Source organism: Tenrec ecaudatus, chromosome 5 (genome assembly GCF_050624435.1).
Source record: "Tenrec ecaudatus isolate mTenEca1 chromosome 5, mTenEca1.hap1, whole genome shotgun sequence".
NCBI lineage: Eukaryota > Metazoa > Chordata > Mammalia > Afrosoricida > Tenrecidae > Tenrec > Tenrec ecaudatus.
This window is the reverse complement of record NC_134534.1, coordinates 37607210-37629479: the sequence shown is the minus strand read 5'-3', so window position 1 is coordinate 37629479 and position 22270 is coordinate 37607210. Positions and strand designations below refer to the sequence as shown.

Sequence of the window (22270 nt, the reverse complement as noted above, 5' to 3'; positions counted from 1 at the left end):
GGAATACCTTAAGAAAAAAGTTTCCAAGTGTTATATGTTGCAATTTTAAAGATTTTTTTTAAAAGTCAATATTTCGGCATATTTCACAAAAGAATTATGCTCACAAATGTCCATCAAGCATTAGCATTTATAGTCTTTTTTAAAAAACAGAACTATGTGATCTTACTTAGAACATGCTTACAACAAGGAGTGTTCCAGATGTGGTGGTTAAGAGTTGGGCTGCTAACTGAAAGGTCAGGAGTTCTAATCCAGAAGCTTCTGGACTAGGAAGAACGATGAGGCAGTCTACCTCGGTGAAGATGACAGTCTGGAAACCCCTGTGGGTAGTTAAGTAGCTCTGGTGACCTGGTGTGCGACCCTGGGCTGGTAACCACAAGGTCTGCCATTCTTCAAACCCACCAACCCCTCCTTCCCCTGTATTCCGACTCAGAAACCCTGTCAAAGACCACTAGGAGTTGAAATGGATGCCATTGCTTGTTTTTGTTTTGATAACACGATAGGCTGCATCGTGAGTCAAGCACCAGGCTGTTAAACACAAGGTGGGTGGTTCAAACCCAGCAGCCACTCACAGGGCAAAAATGAGGCCATCTATGCCTATAATAATTTTATAACCTCAGAAACCTTAGGGGACAGTTCTACTCTGATCTATGGGGTCATTTCGAGTTTAAATTAGCTCTTGTGTTTTTACATGAAGGTGACAAGTAGAAGAGGAAGTGTCAGTAACTGTTTTATAAACTAGCATGACTCCTTTCCATGTGTTACCAGAACTTTATTGAATTGAGGTAGAGTAGAAAAAGTTTAATCTGATACTAAGAAAAAAAAAACCTAAAAACGACCGCCGTGAAGTTTCCTTCACCTGATAGCTTTCCCCAGCTGCCAATGGCATTTTAATTTGCCACAATGGAGGTATGAAGAAATCATGGGCTCTTTCTAGAAACAAATGCAGAGCTTATTTAAGACCCATCTCACTGCGTTAGACCTCCTTGCTACTGGCTTTCTGATGTAGCTTTTCTGCTAAATCACTAGGCCTCTGTTTGGGGAAGGGCAGACATGAAAGGACACAGCATGGAAGGTTACAAGGTTCCCAGCATTCCACAGCTGACTTCTGGCCGGCTAAATGGCCTGCATTCTAAAGATAGGCTTCCTTCGGCTTGGCCCCCCACACAAGAAGCTCCTGACCAATCCCCAGAGGGGCGAAGAGTGCACTGGGTGTCCTCTGGATTCCTTACCTCCCCACCCCCTTCTGGGACCAGGGAATTCCTCAGCATAGTTTGGTCTCCAAATGTGAACTGAGAGTGGGAACTTCCAAGTGAAAAACATACAGAACTAGGAGCACTTACCATTTCTGGATTCTCCACAGCTAGCCTGGCCATCTTTTCTGAGATCATCTTTTTCAAGCAGCTACTCAGCAAAAAAGCCTAAGAAATCCAGAAGCAGACAGCTCTTCCAGCTGACAGCACCCCCTTCTCCCCCTTCCCTCCTTCCAGCAAAGAGCCTAATTTGAGCTCTGCCTTCCAACACATTTCTGGAAATTTAAAGAGGAAATCTCCATTCTTTTTTGTTGTTGTTGAAATCTCCATTCTTGAAAGAACGGTGCCTTGCTTGGCTTTCAAAGAGCCCTGGCTGTGTAGTGGTTATAGCATGTGGGGCTAGCTGCAAGGTCAGCAATTCGAAACCACCAGCTGCTCCAAGAGATAAAGGCAGGGCTCTCCACTCCCCAGAAGAGTTACAGTCTTGGAAACTCACAGGGGCAGTTTTACCCCATCCCACAGGGTTGCTCTATGAGTTGGAATCGACTCGGTGGCAGTGAGTCTGGAGATGTGGGGCTGGCTTTTAAGAACGGAGATTTCTTCAATTTCCAGAAATCGGCCGGCATCAGATATAATTAGCAAGGAGCTATACATTTTCTCAACCACAGGGTTTTACAAGAGATTGAAAAGACAGATGTAGAAATGGCCAGGATCTCAGAATTCATCCAAAGACCTGTGCCCTCCATGTTCTCAGTTATGTTAACAGAGAAACAATATAAGCAACAAATAATAAAACTGACTATTATTGTAATCAACTAAGCTGTTGACAGTCCATTTTATATTTAATTGTAGACATAGCTGTTGAAAAATCTATTATTAAGCTCAACCAGTAATCTGTCTGTTTAAGACAATATATCAGTCCTCTATTACTTTTAGGAGCTCTGATGGTGTGGTGGTTACAAGCGGGGCTGTGCTCCGCAAGGTTGGCAGTTCAAAACCACCAGTGGCTCCCAGGGCTTTCTATTACCATAAATAGTTACTTTCTCAGAAACTCTATCTTGTCCTATAGGTTCACTATGAGTCATTACTGACTCAGTGGCAGTGAAATTAGTCCGTCTGATATGCCATTGCCAACCATTTGTTTCCCCATCTCCAAGTTCTCTTTTTACTCATTAGGACCCTGTAGGACAGGGTAAAACCACCCCTGTGGATTCTGAGAGTGTTACTCTTTATGGGAGTAGAAAGCCTTGTCTTTCTCCCATGGAGCGGGTGGTGGTTTTGAACTGTTGACCTTGTAGTTAGCTGCTGTTAGCAGCCCGGTAAGTAACAACTACACCACCAGGACTCCTAATTTGTCGTGTGTTTGTGTGTGTGTTTCGCTGTTTGATGATGTGTTTATGCCATGTATTAGGACCCCTAAGTGTGTCCCTATTGATGATCCTTACTGTTCTACATTTCGATTTTCAATCCAGCTCGTTTGCTTTGTATATAGAGCAAGGCATGGGTCATATTTCAGTCTTCTGCAAATGGAAATCCAATTTGCCAGTTTGCTTAAGAGACTAACTCTTGCTCATTTAATGTGTTTTTGTAAAAAATCAGTTGTCCGTAGGTGGATGAATTTATTTCTCAGTTTACTATATTGTTCCACTGGTCTGTGTCTCTCTCTTTGAACCGTTCCAGGGTGTTTTACTACTGTGTCTGTGTATTAGGTTTTAAAGTAAGGAAGTGAGACGTCTCCTATTTTATTCTTCTTTAGTAGTGCTTTACTATCCCAGGTCTCTTTCCTTCCCATACGAAGCTGGGATTGGTTTTTCTAGCTCTTTAAAGAATGAAGTGGTGATCTGGGTTGGGATTGTTTTAGATTTATAGATTGTTCAGGGTAGTATTGACATGTTCACAATGTTAAGTTTTCCTACCCATGAACAGGGTATTTTCTTTCATTTATGGTTTCTTAAGTAATATTTTATAGTTTTCTTTATACAATTCTTTTGTTTCTCTGGCTGGAGTTTATTCTTAAGTATTTCATCTTTTGAGTATTGTAAATGTATCCTTCTCTTGATTTCATTTTCAGAGCTCTCTTCATTAGTACACAGAAATCCAATTGACTTTTGTTTGTTGATCTCACACCCCATCATATTGCTGACATTCTCAATTAATTACAATTTTTTATTTAGTCTTAGGGTTTTCTGCATATAGAAGCATATCATCAGCATATAGAGAGACTTTTACTTCTTTGCCAATTTAGATGCCTTTGATCACTTTTTGTTGTCTAAGAACTCAGGCTAAGACTTTCAGTACAATATTGAATAAAAGTGGTGAAAAGGGGTATCCTTGTCAGGTTCCCATTCACAAGGGGAATGCTTTCAGTAGAACCAACTTGTAAGCCTTGGGCCAAAACTATCCGATGAAGTTATCTTGATATTGAATCGTTCAGCTCACCTAGTAAAGAGAGTTTGTCTTGAGCATTGTACTCTTTAAAGGATTACCTATATTGAGTGAAATAAACAACCACCCATCAGACAATTCTTTTTATTTGTTTATTTCCATCAAGTAAATTCTGACTCATACCAACCACCTAGGACAGAATATAACTATCCCTTAGGGTTTCTGAGTCTGTAAATATTCACAAGACTAGACAGCCCATTTTTGTCTCATGAAGTAGCTAGTGGGTTTGAACTGCTTACCTTGTAGTAAGCAATTTAATACTTAACCCACAGTGCCACCAGGGATCTCTAAATAGTCAACAGTAAGTCAAAACAGACAAGCACCTGAAGAGGTGGATAGTTTTAATTTAACTGATGGGGAGTAATACGGGCACAGACAATGAAAATGGCGACACAATGTGAAATATGTAACCACTGTCAGTGAGCTGTACATGTAAATATTATTGAATGAGAGTATTTTCACACACACACACACTTTAAATATCCTCTTCCTCCAAATAACAAAATCAAAATAAACTAATGGACAAAAAATGTTAAACTGATACAAATAGGAAGGATGTCCACAAGATGTGAACTCTTTCCACACACCTCTAAAATGTTCACAAGCACATAGGTGAGGACTTAGCTATAAACCAGGTAGAGGTGGCTAAATATAAGAGAGCTGAGCATTTGATTAAAGGGTATAAGAAAGATTTGAGCCCTCATTTATAGTGTCAGAGCCACAAGCCACATTCCTACCTGTTGCAGAAGTACCCCTTGGGCATATTTCAATAAACCCACATTCCAGGGGAAATAGTCTTTCTTAGGAATCCTTTAAAGCACTGTTTATTGCCCCTCTCCATAGTGGCTTGAACTCCTTTTGCTACTGACTAGATTAAAAGCGCCCAATAAAAACTAACAATCAACTTTAGCCTTCTGGGGAGGTGATTTCCTTGCCAAACCCCCTACATCTCTCCAAGTAACCAAAAGTCTTGCCTCAGCAAAACATCCCACCATTTCCCTAAGAATGTTCAGCCTCAGGACCTCTTTCTTTAACCTGGGAGTTTGGTGTAGTCCTTCCTGTGTTTCAGGCACCTTGGTGTCTGTTCTCTCATCACCACAAATGTAGTAGGCCTGGAGAGCTGGAAGGGGCTTTGGGTACCTAAAAGCAGGGAATTTTTGCGTAGGAACTGGAATATTGTGATCTTGATATTGTGAGTCTACTTTAGACCATATGTAGGTTTTATAACAATTTGAAATTGTTTAAGTTAGCCCAATAAGAAACACTTTTCCAATTGGATTTGATATTTGGAAAATGAGATTTTTCTAAAAGAATTCTGCTTCTAAGTTTAGTTCCATGTCTATGGCAAACACCACAGTTAGCTAGCCAAGAGCCTTGCCCTCTTTTTCCTTGATAAAAGAACACAGGTTTTATTTGAGATGACCAAGTGCCGCGTCCCTGGCAATGAATCATGCTGGCTCCAAGCTAGCCCCAAGTCCTGTGCTTTTGCTGGGTTCTTGACTCCCAAATGCCTTTGCAGCTAGGAATGGTCCTGTGCCCTCGTTCTGCCTAATGAGACATAACAGAATGTCAGCTAGGGGGGTTCTCGGGAAAAGTTCGTGGTTCCACGTGAAAGGAATAGCTCTTAGCTTCTCGAAGAAGCTAAGAGAATGACAGAGATCCCAACCACCTATCAGTGTTGATATGAAGTGAGATGATCTAGCCAGGCACCAGCCAAATACAGCTTGTGGGCCAAACCCAGCCCACACCGCTCTTGGCACGCTGCCATATCTATTTGTTTACTGGTTGTCCATGGCTGCTACCGTGCTACAAACAGAGGTGAGTAGTTGTAGCAGAGATCATATGGTCCAGGAAGCCTAAACGTTTTACTATTTGTTTCGCTAAGAAAATGTTGCTGGGTCAGTTGGGTCATCTGTGGCTGGTAACTAAATTCATTTCTGACTGATAGGAAAGTCATGGTGGCTAGTAAAATAAAAACAAGCAGAAGAATCAAAGGTTTTATCGGCCCCAAAGTCAGCAGTTGGCACCCCACAGTACACTCTTCTGGTTGGGTTAGGGTAAGGTGCTTTGTCCACTCCTGCAAGCAAGCAAGAATTCCAGCACCGACGTCTTTCAGGCTCTGCTGTGAGTACTCACCTGCTTGGTGTAAATGACAAACCACTGCCAGCGATTGTCCTCACTGTACTGAAATCTGAGCTCCAAGTTCTGGTTGAGAGTTCGCTGGGGTCCCTCCATATCCAGCAGCGTACCCTGAAGAGGAAAGGTTCCTATCAGACATTCAATGGATTCATTAGTGCCAATTACATTCTGAACCCAAAGGCCAGAGGTGGACCCCACTGGCCACTCTGTGGGAGACAAGACCGTGATCTGCTTCTAGAAAAATTACCTGCAGCAGCACAGGAGACCCGATGGTGCCATTCTACTCTGTCACACGGGGTCACTATGAGCTGGAGTTGACTCAGTGGTACATATCACATCAGCATTATGCCCCGGAGAAAATACTATTAAAATATAGATGGCACTGTCCCTGTTCCCAGGACACTACTAGTCTCCTGAGGAGTATGAAAGGAAGTCACTACGATTTGGCATAATACATCTTAGGAGGGAAATAAACACAGGCCGATGGAAACAAGTAGAATGGGCGCTTAGCTTGGACTGGAAAGGTAAAGATGGCTTCCTGGAGGCCCCCCAGATACCAGACTCACTGCCATCAAGTTGATGCAGACGCACAGTGACCCTCTAGTAGAACATCCCTGGTGAATTTCTGAGACGGTAACTCTTTACGGTATTAAAGAGGCCCGTCTTTGTCTTGTGGACTTGCCTGGTGGTTTTGAACTGCTGACCTTGCGTTTAGTAGCCCAATTCATAACCACTATGCCACCAGAGCATCGAAATCCTAAGAAGTAGAAGCTCTCTAAGTAGAAGAAGAAAAGAACAGAAAAACCCTCTGCGTTTATTGGGGTGGTCTTGGGTTTCTGTTTTTGGTTGTTGGTTTTTGGGGGGTCTGGGGGGTAGACGTGGAGAGAGTGAGGGGTGATTCCTGCTAGAAAAAAGGCAAGTGCAAATGTGCTGAATGCAAACACATGAAGGAGCCTGGCTTAGTCGCTAGGGCAGCGGTTCTCAACCTGTGGGTTGTGACCCCTTTGGGGGTCGAATGACCCTTTCACAGGTTTGCCTAGTTCATAAAAGTAGCAAAATAACAGTTATGATGTAGCAAAGAACATAATTTTATGGTTGGGGGTCACCATAACATGAGGAACTGTATGAAAGGGTCGCGGCATCAGGAAGGCTGAGAACCACTGCTTTAAGGCAAAGGCTATGGTGAGAAGAGGGTTGGAGAGACAGAGAATAAAAACATACTTCTGCATCCGGGGAGATGAAGCGTCTGTTTGTGTTCTTATTCCTAACTCACTCACTCACTCACTCACTGGCCACTCACTGCCTTTGAACTGAGTTCCACTCCAAGTCACCCATGTAGGGTTTCCAAGATTGTAAATCAGTACAGGATGTGGTAGTTTCATAATCTGGTGTCAATTTGAGAGAATTATGAATGAAGGGGTGGAGTCTAGTCTGTCAGTTGGATCATAGGCAATGAGGCCTCTGTGGGCATGGCCTTCTCCTGAGAATGCTGGGAACTCTGGTAGTTCCTCCTTGGAGGCAGAAGACACACTCTCTATTCATTCCCTTGGAGACGCTCTACTGACAAGACACAAGGCTGACTTCCTGCAAGACATCCCTGAGGAGAAGCCACATGGACCTACCCTGATGCAGCCATAGGTGCTGGAGAAGCCACGTGGAGACCCCTGCCAGCGCTGAGATGTTTAGAACGACACTGGATCCAAAGTTTACCCACTGGCCGGTGATCGTCCTGCATTCAGCATCATTGCATGTGTTTCGTGAGTCGTAAGAGGACTTTATAGATTGTTATCAGACATATGGGCTAATATCAGACTTATGGGCTTGGACTGGACTGGGTTGGGATGCATTCTTAATGTCCAATTACCCTTGATATCAAATTCTTTCTTATACACATGAGTTTCTATGGACTTGCTTCTCTAGTCTAACACACGGGACTAACACACGGGAATGGAGAGCCCGCTCTTTCTCCCACTTCCTCACACTATGTACATCCAAAAACCCTGGACAATATATGTACAACAAGTGTGAAGTCTCTGACTGTATAATTCTCTCAGCATAAACCACTGAAATAAAAATAAAGTTTATATAATAATCATGAGGCTTGGTTTAGGGTACGAGACCCCCCAATCCCAAATAGAATTTAAGGAGAGCATTTATTGCATCACAGAAGAAACAAAGAAACAGACACATCATCGGATGAGGGAGGCCTTCAGCACAAGGTCCGAATGGCGTCCAAGGATTCAAGTGGGGACGCTCGTTAACTAATGCACAGAACAAAGGAAGCTGTCACCGATTGGTCACATCTGGGTGGCAGACCAATACATCACTGTCACGGGAACAGGAACAAGACACGTACATTACATTAGAGAGAACGACTTACAAGATGGGTGCAGCTCTTTCTGACCAAGGCAGTTGGAGTGACTGTCCCAAGTAGAGTGTCCTCCATCAAGGACATGCCTCGGCAAGCCCCCAAGAGAGACTGCCCCTCGCTGAGCTGGCCAGAGAGGGGTGCAGGTAATCCACCTTCTTAAGGCGCTTGCTCTGTCTGAGGGCAAGACTAGCCCCACCCTTGGTTAAAGACCGGAGAGAATCCAAGGCAACCTTCATCTCGGGGGGGGGGGGGGCTCCACAAATGGATTGTGGGCTGTCACTGCCATCCTTACCCTTTTGCGAACGGGGTGCTCAGAATTTAGGCTCTAATACAGGCTTATAATGTGCCTCATTCTCTCGCTGTCACTGAATTGATTCTGACTCATAGCGACCCTAGAGGGCCGAGTAGAACTGCCCCTGTGGGCTTGGGAGACCATAACCCTTGACGGTAGGAGAAAGCCTCATCCTCTCCTGAGGAGCAGCCGCGTGTCTCAAACTGATGACTTTGAGACTAGCTGCTCATGTGTATCCCCTAGACCAGCAGGGCGCCTTTATACTAGAGAGAGGGTAAAAGTATGGCAAGAACATCATGAAGGACAAAAGGGCAAAATAGAAGTATCGTGTCGTACAGTTTTTATACAGTTTCTGAAGTGGTCTAATACTTGAAAACCACAAAAACCCAAAGCCATTGCTATGCCAGCTCTGATTCACAGCAGCTCTGGGGAGGGTTCCTGAGATGGTGAAGCTTTGCCGAGCACACAGCCCCCCCCCCCCCATGGGGCAGCTGGGCTGGTCCGTCTGAACTGTGGGCCTTGTGGTTAACAGCTCAGTGCTTACCTCCTGCACCACAAGGAGCCGGTAAGTGAATGGAATCATAAAAGTGCCAAATTAATAAAAAATAAAAGGCAGAAAAGGAAGAAAGGAAAGAACAGATGGGACAAATTGAAAACAAATAGATTAAAACGCAACCACATGTAGATTTAATTAAACATACATTTCAACCCAAAATGTCAAATCCCATTAAAGCAAACTCATTTATATTATGTTCTCAAGAGCCTCATTAAAATATATATAAGAACACACAGAGGTTAAAATTAAAGTGAAACAAAATGCTGTCCGCGGGACCTTTGTTAGAGTCACACGATGCTTTTGGCTTCGCGTGCAACGCAATGGCATAGGGGGAAGTGTGCAATGCTGTGAGACTTTCAGAAGGTGACACAGGGACACACAGTGAGCACATCCTGTTGGAAAATGCCCAAAAGACTTGCTGGGAGCAGAGTTGCTCCCAATCTTCAATTTGCAAAAATATAAAACAAACCCCAAAAGCCCAATGTCTGCAAAGCACCGTCCAGCGAAACACAATGAAACAGGGTCTACTGATACTATCAATCACTTGACCTAATTGATCCTTCGAGATAATTCCACCCAATAGCAGAAGGATATTCATCCAAGCACTTGTGGGACATTGATAAAGATTGACCATCTTCCTGGCCATGTTTTCTACATGTCAAAGGACTGAAATCTGACAAATTATGTTCTCTGATCCCAAGAGGGAAAGACACAAGAAGGCTGTCAGATGCATCAAGTCAGGGAATGTTGAGACCACCAGAGGTGTGAAGATGGAGACAAAAGGGGCGTGGATAAGAGAACAGCCAGGGGAGAGAGTGGATAGAAGCCCCCACGCCAACCCCACCCCTGGTGGCTGACATGGTTTGGACTCAGCAGCCGCACCATGGGACAACCAGTGGCATTCTGATTTCATAAAGATCTACACACTTGGAAACTCCATCAGGTAATTGGCATTTCTACTATGTCCTATCCTAGAGCAGTGGTTCTCAGCCTTCCTAATGCTGCACCCCTTTAATACAGTTCCTCATGTTGTGGTGACCCCCTCAACCATAAACTTATTTTCTTTGCTACTTCATCACTGTCATTTTGCTATTGTTATGAATCAGATTACCCCTGTGAAAGAGTCATTGACCCTGTAAGGGGTCGTGACCCACAGGTTGAGAACCGCTGTCCTACAGGCTCATTGTGCTTCAGACTCTGTGCTATGGGCTCAGAAGGGATCGGTGTTCATTAGCCGTCAAACAGCATCGAACATCAGAGAAGAGTCGGGGAGATTCTCAAGGTTACCCGTGGTGGCTATAATCATTGATCAAGTTAAGGGGTGCAGAAGGGAGCCCTCCAGGGGGCGGAGATGAAAAGAGAATGGCGGGTCGGGTTTGGGGGGGTTGAGTTTGGCCTCATCTGTGAGACGCATGGTGAAGATGTCCGGAAGGCGTAGCGAGTGCTGTGCCCTTTGGCAGCGACCCGAGTGCCTGGCCTCAGAGCACACACAGAGGGAGGACGGCAGATATGGAAGCCCCAGAGCCAGCACCCCATCAGGAGAGGGAAGAGGGGCAGGCCATAAAAACAGACGAGGGACGAGGGAGGCTGGAGAAAGGAGAAAGGGTGTTTCAGATACTGGGAAGACGTCTAACTTTTTAATATGACAAACCACACGAAGATAAACATTCATGATCCCCGCGCCTCTGCATCCTGATTTAGATGACAAGGCAAACACTTTTCTGCGTGTCGTGTGAATCAGGCAGTGTAGAATCCAGTCGCTTAACCACCACGTTGTGCTGCCAATCCCACTTCCAAAAGTGGGGCGTCTTCCCAAAGTCAATGCCCAGCCCGCCAGCGAAACCTCCCAATCCCCCTCTGCCCCCCGCCCTTTGTCACCATTGCAGGTCTGAGTGGAGAACTCTGAAGCCGCGGGCAGAGGCAAAGCGCCAAGGTACTCACAAGGAACGTGACTTGCCAGCACTTGACCCTGTTCATCTGGAAAATGATGTCCTGGGCCTGGTCATCGGGCAGGGTTATGTGGCAGCTGATGGCGTTGTTGCCGACAGCAACGGTGGCCAGGCAGCCGGGTTCTGGGTAGTCGCAGGTACAGGGATCCAGCTGGAAGCACCCGTAGTGCCGCACCTCCTGAGACAGCTCCAAAAACTGTACCTCGAAGTGAAGGAGAGGCGGGAGAACACAAAACACTTGACACAGATTTAAAAAAAAAATCTCACGTCAGAACAACCACGTTTCTCCAGGAGCACGTGGGATGCAGACTTCCCTTCTGGAGGAGCTGCCCCTGCAGGGGCTCCCGCTGCGGCTTTGCCCAGACAGGCCCCTGGCAGCCTCTCTCGCCATGTGTCTCTGGCCTGCCACACTGCTTTGGGGAGGGAAAGATTTGTGTGAAGGGAGAACGCTGGAAAACATGGTGTGAAGAAGGCCAACGAGGAGCTGTGGTTTCAACTGGACAGACTGAAACACAGCGCAAGGCACAGGCAGTGTAAGTAACATGCTGCCTGTTAAAGAACTAAGCAGAGGAGTGTGCTTACGAGGTGAGCCCCTCAATTTTCACAGGCTGTTTCAGCTAAGGGGAGAGTGTGGAAATGGCAGTGAAATGTGTGCAGGAGCAGGGCTGCTCTCAGGAGACTTCCAGACGGCCCAAGAGTGCCCAGAGAGCACTGTTCACGTTATTTCTAAAAATTAGCTTCCTCCCTCTGCTTATGAAGTGACCTAAGAAGAGACGACGGTGGTACCTGTTTGCCCTTGAAAAACAGTGCCCACAAATGTTAACCCAACCATTTGTGTACCTCGGTATTTGAATACAATAGGTTTGATGTGGTTGGTTCATCACTGTGAGTTGTACATAAGTTAGGCGTTCCCAACCAGGGACTGCCCAAGGAAATACAAAGTAAAGCAAGAAGAAAACAAAACAAAAATGTCACCGGCATGGAGTTGATTCTGATCCATAGTGACCCTGTAGGGCAGGGTAGAACGGTCCCTGTGGATTTCTAAGACTAATTCTTTAAAGGAGTAGACAGCCCCGTCGTTCTCCCTTGGAGCATCTGGTGGGTTCAAACCACTGACTTGTGGCTCAGCATCTCAGAACATCGCCCACTATGCCACCCACTCCCCAAAAACCCTCAAAACGCACTGTCATTGAGTTGATGTCTACTCCTTGCTGCCCTACGGAAAACCCCCTTTTTCTCTCCAAGAAGGGGCAGTAGGGCTCACGGAGCCCCCAGCTCCTTTACACACAGGGGAAGTGCACATATTGAGATCAGAGCTGAGGCAGAAGACCAAAAATGATCACAATTCTGCAAGGCAGCAGGCTGTACTTAATCTTTCCTTTTTCACTTATTTATTTTTGCAGCCCATCAACCCAAATGTCCCAACTGTGTGAACCTTAGAAGATTTATTTTGTGTATCCAGCATCAGTTTTGAATGCCCTTTATCCAGCATCACTGTGACGTCTAAAGGGTAAAAGAGAGACACCACCGCGAAGCAGGGCCATTGCTTCTGTTACCACATAGCCTGTTGACCTGACACGGAAATGCACTGCCGTCGGAGAGGATGCAGGCCGTGTGTGAGTTGGTGCAACCTGTGTGGAAGCTTTGAAAATGGCCGTTGAACACATCACTCCTCTAGTTCCTGAATGCTTCCTCCCCTCCCCACTACCATGACCCTGTTCTACCTTATAAATCTAGTTCCTGAATGCTCCCCCCCCACTACCATGACCCTGTTCTATCTTACAAATCTAGTTCCTGAATGCATCCCCCCTCACTACCATGACCCTGTTCTACCTTACAAATCTAGTTCCTGAATGCTTCCCCCACTCCCCGCTACCATGACCCTGATCTATCTTACAAATCTAGTTCCTGAATGCTTCCTCCCCCCACTACCATGACCCAGTGCTACCTTACAAATCTGGCTAGACCGGAGAACACACGTTGGTACAGATAAGAGCTCTCGACACATGAAATTCAGGACAGACACAGCAACAGTGGTGGGAGTAGTGGCGATACCCTGAGAGTAGGGGGTGGCCGGGGACGGGGAAGGGGGAGAAATGGGGAAGCCATCACTAGGTTGGATATACAGCACCACCTCCACGGCACCCTCCCCAAGGGACGGATAACAAAAATGTGGGTGAAGGGAGACAACAGACAGGGTAAGGTATTAAATAATAATAACAATATAGAATTGATCAAGAATTCACAAGGGTGGGAGAGGGAGGGGGAAAAAGAGGAGCTTATACCAAGGGCTCAAGTAGGAAATGTTTTGGAAATGATGATGGCATCATATGCACAAATATTCTTGATACAATTGATGTGTGGAATGTTATAAGAGCTCTAAGAGCCCTGAATAAAATGATTTTTTTAAAGTCATTTAGAGACACTCCTGAGGATGAATAGAACACATACTCCAAGACAGAGGTTGTAGGCTGCAGTCTTCAGGAAGGTTCAGCCAGAAACAATGCCATGTGTGGGGAATACCCAGAGCATGTATAAATTAGGCACAGTTCGGGGCCTCCTGGCACCCACTGCCTAAGTGATTTATAGCAGCAAAAAAGATGGCAACACTGAATGGCAACACAATAGGAAATGCATCCACTAGCTTCAGAGTGAAATAATAATAATAGTCAGTGGTCACTAACAACAATGTTGAGGACCAATATTAGTTAACTTGGCAATAGACTTAGGCTGCTTGCATTTTTAGAATCTTAAAGTAACGACCCTTATTAATTTTGTAGTCAGTAAAATCAATAAAGGGACCCTCGTTGTTCACAAGAGCCCCACTTTTCGTGCTTGATGGGTTTCTATATGAAAATAGGGACATCTCCACCCCGGGAGGTTTCCTTCTGTCCCTTCCGAGGGGCCTCTCCCCTTCCAGGTTGACTCACCTGTGTCCGCTTGTCTTCCTTCTGAAGAGACATCAGTTTCTCCCTCTGAGCCTGGGTAGGTTTGGCCCATTCTTTTTCTATGTCCTGTACGGCCTTAAAATAACATACACGTAAACGAACAATCTTAGAAGAAATTAACTAATCTAGCAAAAACATACTCATGCATGAAAGGCTGTAAGGGCGGCTCTCTGTGACTACACAGAGAGGCTGAGCTTGGGGCAAAGGATGCTTTTGAGATTGGCGGAGCTGGAGAAGATGATGCTGCCATCAGGACAAGGGACCATACTTGGGAAGGAAACTCGCCTAAGCGCTTCCCCCACACCACTCAACCAAACACCTTCGAGACAGATTACAGATTTAAAAGCAAAACCCATACAAACGCTAGAAGAAATGAAAGACGAATCTCTCTCCTTTGAGGAAATGTCTTTTTCCCCCTTTTGTAACCATATTTTATTGTGTATTTCGTGATTACATGGCAAGGTAGGTTTCTGCTTACAAGTTCCACGCCAACTGACCAATGACACTAGCTACAATTTCCACGGTGCCAACATTCTCATTCATTGTGTTCAGGTCCTTCCAGCTTCAGCACTATTGTTTCCCTGCCCTCTTATCTTCTCATGTTGGCTATAGATTAAATGTTGACCTTTTGGATGCTTACAGAAAAAGAAAAAGTTTAATTGTTTGTGTTCTTTATCAGCAGTTATGAAGTGATAGTTCATAGATATGTTTTTCCCACATATTCTACAATTTAATGTTCAATCCTATTAAGAAGACTTGTGCAATCAATTTCAGAACATTGGCTTCTCGTACTCATTGCTGTTAGCTCCCCGTTTCTACCACCACGCCTCCACTCCCCACCACACCCCGCTGCCAGGCTCAGTTACCTCAGTCAGTTACCACCTATTCCGGATTCCATGTATGGAAAATCACACAAAACACATCACAATCATACAAACCAAAGGAGCCAACAACAACTAGACAAACCATAGGAAGACGTCAGTCAATGAGAAAGCAGAAAATCCTAACATCCTTCAAATGGGTCAAGAGGGAGATCAAATGATCGGGTGCTGCATTTACGGTGGGTTTCAGTTGAGTGGTTGATTCCGGCTCACGGCGACCCACTGTGTGCACAGTAGAATTCCTCACGGGGAAGCAGGTCACCGGGCTTGTTTCCCAAGATGCCCTGGGAGGGTTTCAACCAACCAGGCTTCCATTAGAAGTAGCGCACTTAGCTGTGTGTGTGCCCCACTTCCCAGGCTTCTTCAAAGAACTGCATCACAACGTAAAATCACGGAGAACAAAGCGAAGAGTCAAAAGATAAACCAGGGGAAATGATTGCATCGTAGCATCAAAGAATACAATGCTAATTATGTAAACATGAGACAAAACATAAACATCCACATAGGAAAATAGCAGAGAATATGTATAGGGATTCCAAGCGGAGCTCAACCTCACTAGCAATCAAAGAACGCTTTGCCTTTAAAATTGGCGAAAATTAAATATATATATAATATTCAGACTCAGCGTGGACTTGTGGAAACAGGGAGCTCCATCGAGAAAAGATGGGATTTAATTGGTACAACTCGTTGAAGTAATTGGCAGTGCAAACCTAAAGCCCATTCTAAAAAACGGTAAATTTGGATATGGGAAAAATATATTCCTGAGGTGATTACTAGTACCATCTATAATAGTTGAGAATGTGGCCACTTATTAATAGCAGCAAATATGTACAGTGTTTCCTGGGGGGCAGGCAATGCTTTAACCGCTAGAAACCAAAAACCACTCCTTGCAGCCACCCTACGCGGCAGATGCTATGATGAAATGTCCAACAATGCGAAGGTGTTTACTTGGGAGACCCCAGAGTCAGCTGACCTGGTACATAGTTCACCAAGAGAGTGTTCTGCATTCTAATGGCGAACAGCCATTTAAGGTGCAACAATGATTCTCTCCCCAACCAAAGGGAATGGGACGCTACATGGAAGCAATCAGTCCCACAGACTGGAGAGTGGGAGGAAGATGTGGAACAAAATCCCCAAAGAGGCCAGGTTGACTGGTCCTGGAGGCTCCCCGAGACTATGACCCTCAGGTCTGGGATGGGGCTCCTGTACGTGTTACAATACTCACCCTTTAAAATGGAAAGGGCGGCACTTACAGACAGAGAGCTCAGAAGGTCAGGAAAGCCGGAGGGATGGACACAGGAAACACAGGGAAGGAGCGCAACCACCATGGTCCATGGAGCGGGTGCAGTGATGAGTTAGATCTGAAAGTGCATGAATGTAGGACTGGGAGCAGCTCTGTAAACCTTCACCTAATTCATAATAAAAAGTTTGGAAACACTTGTTTAAGTCTGTGTACAACCCAAAAAGGGGCCCCGAGGTGGCACAGCTAGCCAAGCACCCGACTCTTAGCTGATGGTCACGGTGGAGACCCACCCACAATGCCTTGGAAAGCAGGCCTGGCAATATGCACCCAAAACTCACCATCGCAAAAGCCCTACGGAGCCCAGGCCTACTCTACACGCCAGGAGCAACGCGAAAGCATCTAGCAATGATATCCAAACCACCACGTTTGTTTGTTTGGTCGTTATGAGATGAATGTTAGGATGCAATTAAAATAATACAGCACATGAGAAAAGTCATGGGTGTTGATAAAATAACACTTGTCCAAGTGAGCGCGTAATGAAAAAAATCCACGTTTCGAATGCATTTTTATGCATCCAGGAAGCACATGCATATAAAAGGAATGCAAATGAGGAAACAAATCCACCCCCAAAAGCTAATCGGTTATCATGATCATTGATATCAGATTTGGAGTCACATTTACTTCTCCCCTTTTTGGAACTCTTCCCTATTTGCAAATCCTTTATAAAATGAAAACAAATTCTGCCACTTAAAGACTTCCACATACTATTGGGCCCTGTCCATTCCTCAGCAAGTGTGCCTTGACTCCAAGTCCGCAGTGGCCTGCCCGCTCCTTTCCCCTCCTCCAGGGCGGGCTCCCGCAGAACGCAGGGCACTGGGCTCCACGGAAGGCAATTGCTCCCGGTGGAAGCTCCTCGGGACTGTCCTTAAGCAAAGTGAAAAATGGAAGTCATGAAGCTGCAGCTGGCCTCCCTGCTCCAGGCTCTTTCTCCTGTACCTTCCCCACCCCCGCTGGTATTCAGCCCCTTCCCTTCCATCCAGCGTGGCCTCGAGGGAAGTTCTGCTCTGAGTTGCACATCTCACTTAGACCGTGTTACTTTGATTTATCGTGCCTTAAAGAAGTTTCCGTTGTTCCTCATTTAGGCTGGTGGCCGCTGGAGGGAAGACCCTGTATTCCTCACCCCAGCGTGTCTTGCCCAGTGCTGAGCATACCGTGAACACTCGCTAAATCTTTGCCAATTATCAGGCACTTATTGATGCCATAGTCTGAATGTACATCTGTGTGTTGTCGCCTTCAGGGATCTGGGCAGGTTACATCGGCTCTCCAAGAGCAGAATGCAAAACTGAATCGGTGTTGGACATTTTTCTTTCAGTTGGGGGCACAAGGCCAGTTTTACCTAAGTCTCCTGGGTGGCTTTGTTCCAAGGATCCTGTAAGACAGAAACAGTTGCTTCCACTCTACAGATGGGTAAACTGAGGTTCCTACCACTTGTCAGCTTGTGGCCTGCATGTTGCTGTGATGTCAGAGAAGCAGCCACTGGCATTTCAAGCACCAGCATCATTCACGTTGAACGGATGGCCATGGGGCTCCCAGATTAGGACCGACTCAGAGAGAGAACTTAGAGATCAAGTTATGAAAACATTGGTGTGTAAAACTCCTTAAGGACAGCACCAGCACACTGTCTGAGATAGTTCTGAAAGATGAGCCCCTCCGGCAAAAGCTGCCTGGTCCAGTAGAATCCACCTTGCTGCGGTCAGTGGAGCAGAGCTTGCCAAGGTGGCGCGTTCAAAACAAGAGGAAACACCTGCACACGTCCGTTAAGAATGGAAACATGAAATGCATGAAGTATGGACCAAGGGAAACTGAAGGTGGCCAAATGAATCAACCCTTGGACATCAACATCCTAGGCCCGGGTGAGCGGAGCGAACTGGTGTTAGGCGATTTTGAACCGAGCATCGTGCGGTCTTCCAGCTGCGAGTGACAGACTGAAGCGGGATCGTGTTGCCTCCGTCCGCGGAAAGGACATTTCAAGACCCATCTGGGTTTGTTTGCTTTCCTGTGTTCTTCTCTCTTGATTTCGGGGCCTGATGCATTCAGTTATTTTAGCTTCTAGTTCATTTAGTCTATCTTCTCTAAGTCCATCTCAATTATTGAGTGCTTCTCTGAATTTTTCTAATTCAGCTGGGGTTCTGTTTCAGGAGTTCTCTTTGTGTCGTTTCCATTCACATGCCGTGTCTCTCACTTGCTTACTTCATTGTCTGCTGATCTCTGCTAGTTTGTTCTCTGTGTGCCTTTTGGCTGTACCGACGGTCGTCTGAAAGTGACCGATTCTTTGCAGTATTCTGACCTCCAACAGAAATGTCCTCTTCTTCGCGTCTTCCTTTGGATTAGTCCTTCTCACATGATTTTGCGTGTTCTACTGGGTTCCTGTTGAACTCGGGCCATTTTGTTATCTTTTCTTTTTAGGTGGCTGGTGTGAGGAAACCAAAAGTGTCCGGCTTCTAGCCAAAGAGACGCAGCGTGGGGCCACTACCGGTTCCACAGAACAGAGCAGCCGCCTCTGCAAAGACTCAGCCCGACAGCGCAGCTCCCTCAGTCACACAGGGTTCCTCCGCGGCAGAGCTGACCCGGGCGCAGTGTCTGATATGGTCTCCTGAGAACTACTAGAGGGAACTCTTACCCTTAACTCTGAGTTCTGAGCGCTTGATCTCAGGAGTTCAGTATGCTTTGTGGGGGAAGGACGGGGTTCACGGGCTGCAGATGCTGATGCAAGCAGAGAAACTCAATTTTCCCTTGGCAAAGGTGGGGACTCCTCTCTCTCTCCTTCACAGGGCCTGCTGCATTAGCTCATGCCTGGTGCTCAATGGGGCTTATTTCCCTCTGTGCTGCCTGCCGGCCCCGCTGTCCTTCCTGGTCCCAGCGTCTGTCTGTCTTGGACCTCAGCGGGATTCAACAGCACTCTCACACTGCAATCACGATCCCCTGCCTTCTCCCAGTTGCACAGCCCATGAACCCCCACAACCCCCGTCGGCTGTCTGTAAAAATTGGGCTACGGCTTTCTCAGATTCACTCCTCTTTTGTGCTGCCTGCTTGGGGTGTTACCTAGCCCTGTCCCAAAGGCCGTGATGAGCCCGCCCTCCTGATGTTAGTAGTTCGGTTGGTCCCAGCTTCTGTGCTGCCCCTGCTTGGCCTCCCCCTGCTCGCCCACAACTGAGCTGCCCTTCAGAGTCCTATGCCTGTTCTTGCTTGTTGTTCAGTGGGTTAGCCGCCAGGTGAGTGCAATGTGTACCCTGAACAAGGGCACAGATCCTTGGGGACAATTAGATGGCTAAAGGCCACTCAGTCCCCCTCCCAAACCAGGAGCCCTGATTTGGGCTTAGGCTTGCCTAGGTGGGGCAACTCTTCCTAATTTGCCTGAAGTTACGGCACGGATCACTAATGGCCATCCTGAAATGCAGGCCCAGAAGTGACGGAGCTCTTAACGCTTTCGAGAAAACTCGGAAATTTACGCTTGTATATACAAACGACTATTTTATTACTGTCACTCAAATTCATTTTGTTTCATTCTCAAAGGAAACTATGATAGCTAATGTTATCTGTCAGCTTGGCTAGGCTACGAATCCCAGTGGCTTAGATGACATGCAATATAATAAGTCACTTTCCAGGATGTGATCTGATGTGGCCAGCTAATCAGTGGAGAGGGAGTTTCTTCAGGCATGCAGCCTGCCTCCAGGAATAAAGAGATGTTCCAAAGCGTGCTCTCTGCTCTTCTCGCTCTCGCTCTCGCTCTCGCTCTCGCTCTCGCTCTCGCTCTCTGTGGATCCTGCAGTCTTCCTGTCACCTGACCTCTGGTTCTTAGGATGGAAACCTGCAAAGGTTCCCAGAGCTGTGGACTCTGGATTTGCCACAGTCTGTTATCCAGCAAGCTTGCTGTCTGACCCTCAGCTTTGGGACAAGTCAGCTCCCACAGTGGTGTGAGCCATTTCTTTGATGTGTAAATCTCTCTAGCATTCCCTCTAGAGCAGTGGTTCTCAACCTGTGGGTCGTGACCCCTTTAGGGATGAACAACCCTTTCACAGAGGTCACCCGATTCATAATAGTAGCAAAATGACAGTGATGAAGTAGCAACGAAAATAATTTCATGGATGGGGGGGGGTCACCGCGACTTGAGGAAGTGTATGAAAGGGTGGTTGAGAACCACTGCTCTAGAGAACCCAGACTCCGACGGAAAAGCTACGTGGTGCGGGAATAAGGAAAGCAAGTCTGTTGGTCCAGCTAGCAACTCGGGCCTTGCCGGGCATTTCTGCCTTTAAACAATCCAACATTAACGCCCGAATGAACCCCCCTGGGGCCATTCTGCCCGGTCGTATAGGGCTGCTTTGAGACGGAATTTCACTCGGTCACTGTGAGCTGGAGTTCTTGAGTTGAAGGCTCATCACCACTTTTTGCACGGATTCTCCAAAGGGATGGTTGCTTCTTGTGGATGCACGCACTCGACGCATCCCAGACACAAGGAAGAAGGAGACACAGTCTCCGTCCTTGGCCATTTCTCCAGTCTGGTCAGAGAGACATGTATGTCAATGGTATTTATCGTGTTGAGGGTATGAGCAACACAGCATGGATAGAGAGGGCGGAGGGGAGGCTTTACCCTCCAGGCAACACTTTGCCTTCCCCGGGGCTGCGGGCAGACTGACCTTGAGCATGTCTTTCAGCAACAGGCTGGAGACTTGAGTCCACCCAGGAGTGCCACGGAAGTAAAGCCTGGCAATCGCCTTCCACGGAAACCCGACAGCCCAGTTCTGCTCTGATAGCCACGGGGTCATTATGGGTAGGAGTCAGAGCCATGGCACCTGGGTTTTGTTTCTTTTTTCTTTAAGTTAGGGTTGGGTAGGGATGAAGTGAAAACACCTGTGTTAAGTGTGAGTAATGGGTTAGAGTTAGGGTTAAGGTTAGGGCTATGGTTAGGGTTAGGATTAGGGTGTTTGTTAGGGTTAGGTTTTTGTGTTAGGCTTAGAGTTAGAGTTAGGTGTAAAGTCATAAAGCTTGTGATAAGGATTCCTGGGGGGGGAGGGGGTTATGTGAGATCCCGCCCCCAGGGTTTTTTGGTCACTGCTATTAAATGTGGTGAGTAAACTTGAAAACTATTTCTTCGACATCATGGTTTAACAGGGAGGCACTGGAGCTCAGGGGGACAAAGTGAGGGCCCAAGAAGAAGCTGCCCAGTGGCAGAGCAAGGACAGGATTCGCTGCTGAAACTGCAGTTTCCATAAAACCACTCCATTCACACACACCCCCCCCCAGGTGTGAGCAGAGAAAATACTCTGGTTTCTAAGTCCTTGATGAAGACATAAAAATCATATGACGACGCTGCCAGCTCTGCCCTTTCACCACAATGTGTTCCCAGGAACTATGCCACAAAGACGACCCTGTGCCCCACAGGAGCAATGTTATAATTCGGTGGTACACTCTCGCCATGGGTGTGACACCTAATAAAGCTGACACGGTCCGTGATGGGCCTTCATAGCCAAGATGCAATGCCAGGGAGCGTTGGTAACACAGGCACAAGTACACTGAGCATGAGCACGCATGGATCAAAGTATGACGTGGACTTAACAGTATGCTAGTAGGCATGCAATATACTGTACTCTGGTAATGAAGACATCCTCCTGGACATTAAGCATCTCACTAGCACTATTTTGATTTGCCTTTTTAGAATTTATAAGACCCTAGAGGCTTTGTCTTAAAATGAGCATCCATCTAAGTGAGGCATCAATAAAGTGCATCTGGCCACCAGCCTGTGAGATTCAAGGATTATACATAAGAAAATCCAAATCCGAAGGAGGAAATGGTGTCCAAGGTTAAATTGTGCACAATTATGCACCTTCTGCAAAGGGTATGGATGACAGTGGAAGCCCAAAATCCACTTGCAGGCTCCACACACGCACGCAGCCTCCAACGGCTCCCTCTGCCCATCTTGGAGGGAAGTGAATCGCCGTACTATCAGATGGAAAGCATTGTAAGGCTGATTATGGCAGATGTAACGTTAAAAAGTAGGACCTTATCATTTGATCTCCTTTTAGCCCATTTTAAAGTTGGCTCATTAAAAAAAGTGAAGGAGCAATATGTGTACGTGGATTAATCCTGTGGTGAATCCATCCCGAGACCATGGGCCAGGGCCTCAATCGCCTTGCCGTCC

At 46.4% G+C, this 22270-nt stretch overlaps 1 protein-coding gene across 1 annotated transcript in view; it reads right to left on the bottom strand.

The window, feature by feature from the left end:
* SNX31 (sorting nexin 31) overlaps positions 1-22270 on the bottom strand; it is a 62546-nt gene that overhangs the window by 9303 nt on the left and 30973 nt on the right. The window contains exons 8-11 of the mRNA XM_075550601.1: positions 13933-14025; positions 10995-11198; positions 5832-5945; positions 1341-1418 (exon numbers count right to left, since the gene is read on the bottom strand). Of these exons, the coding sequence (XP_075406716.1) occupies positions 1341-1418; positions 5832-5945; positions 10995-11198; positions 13933-14025 (489 nt within the window). The remainder of the gene's footprint in view (positions 1-1340; positions 1419-5831; positions 5946-10994; positions 11199-13932; positions 14026-22270) is intronic.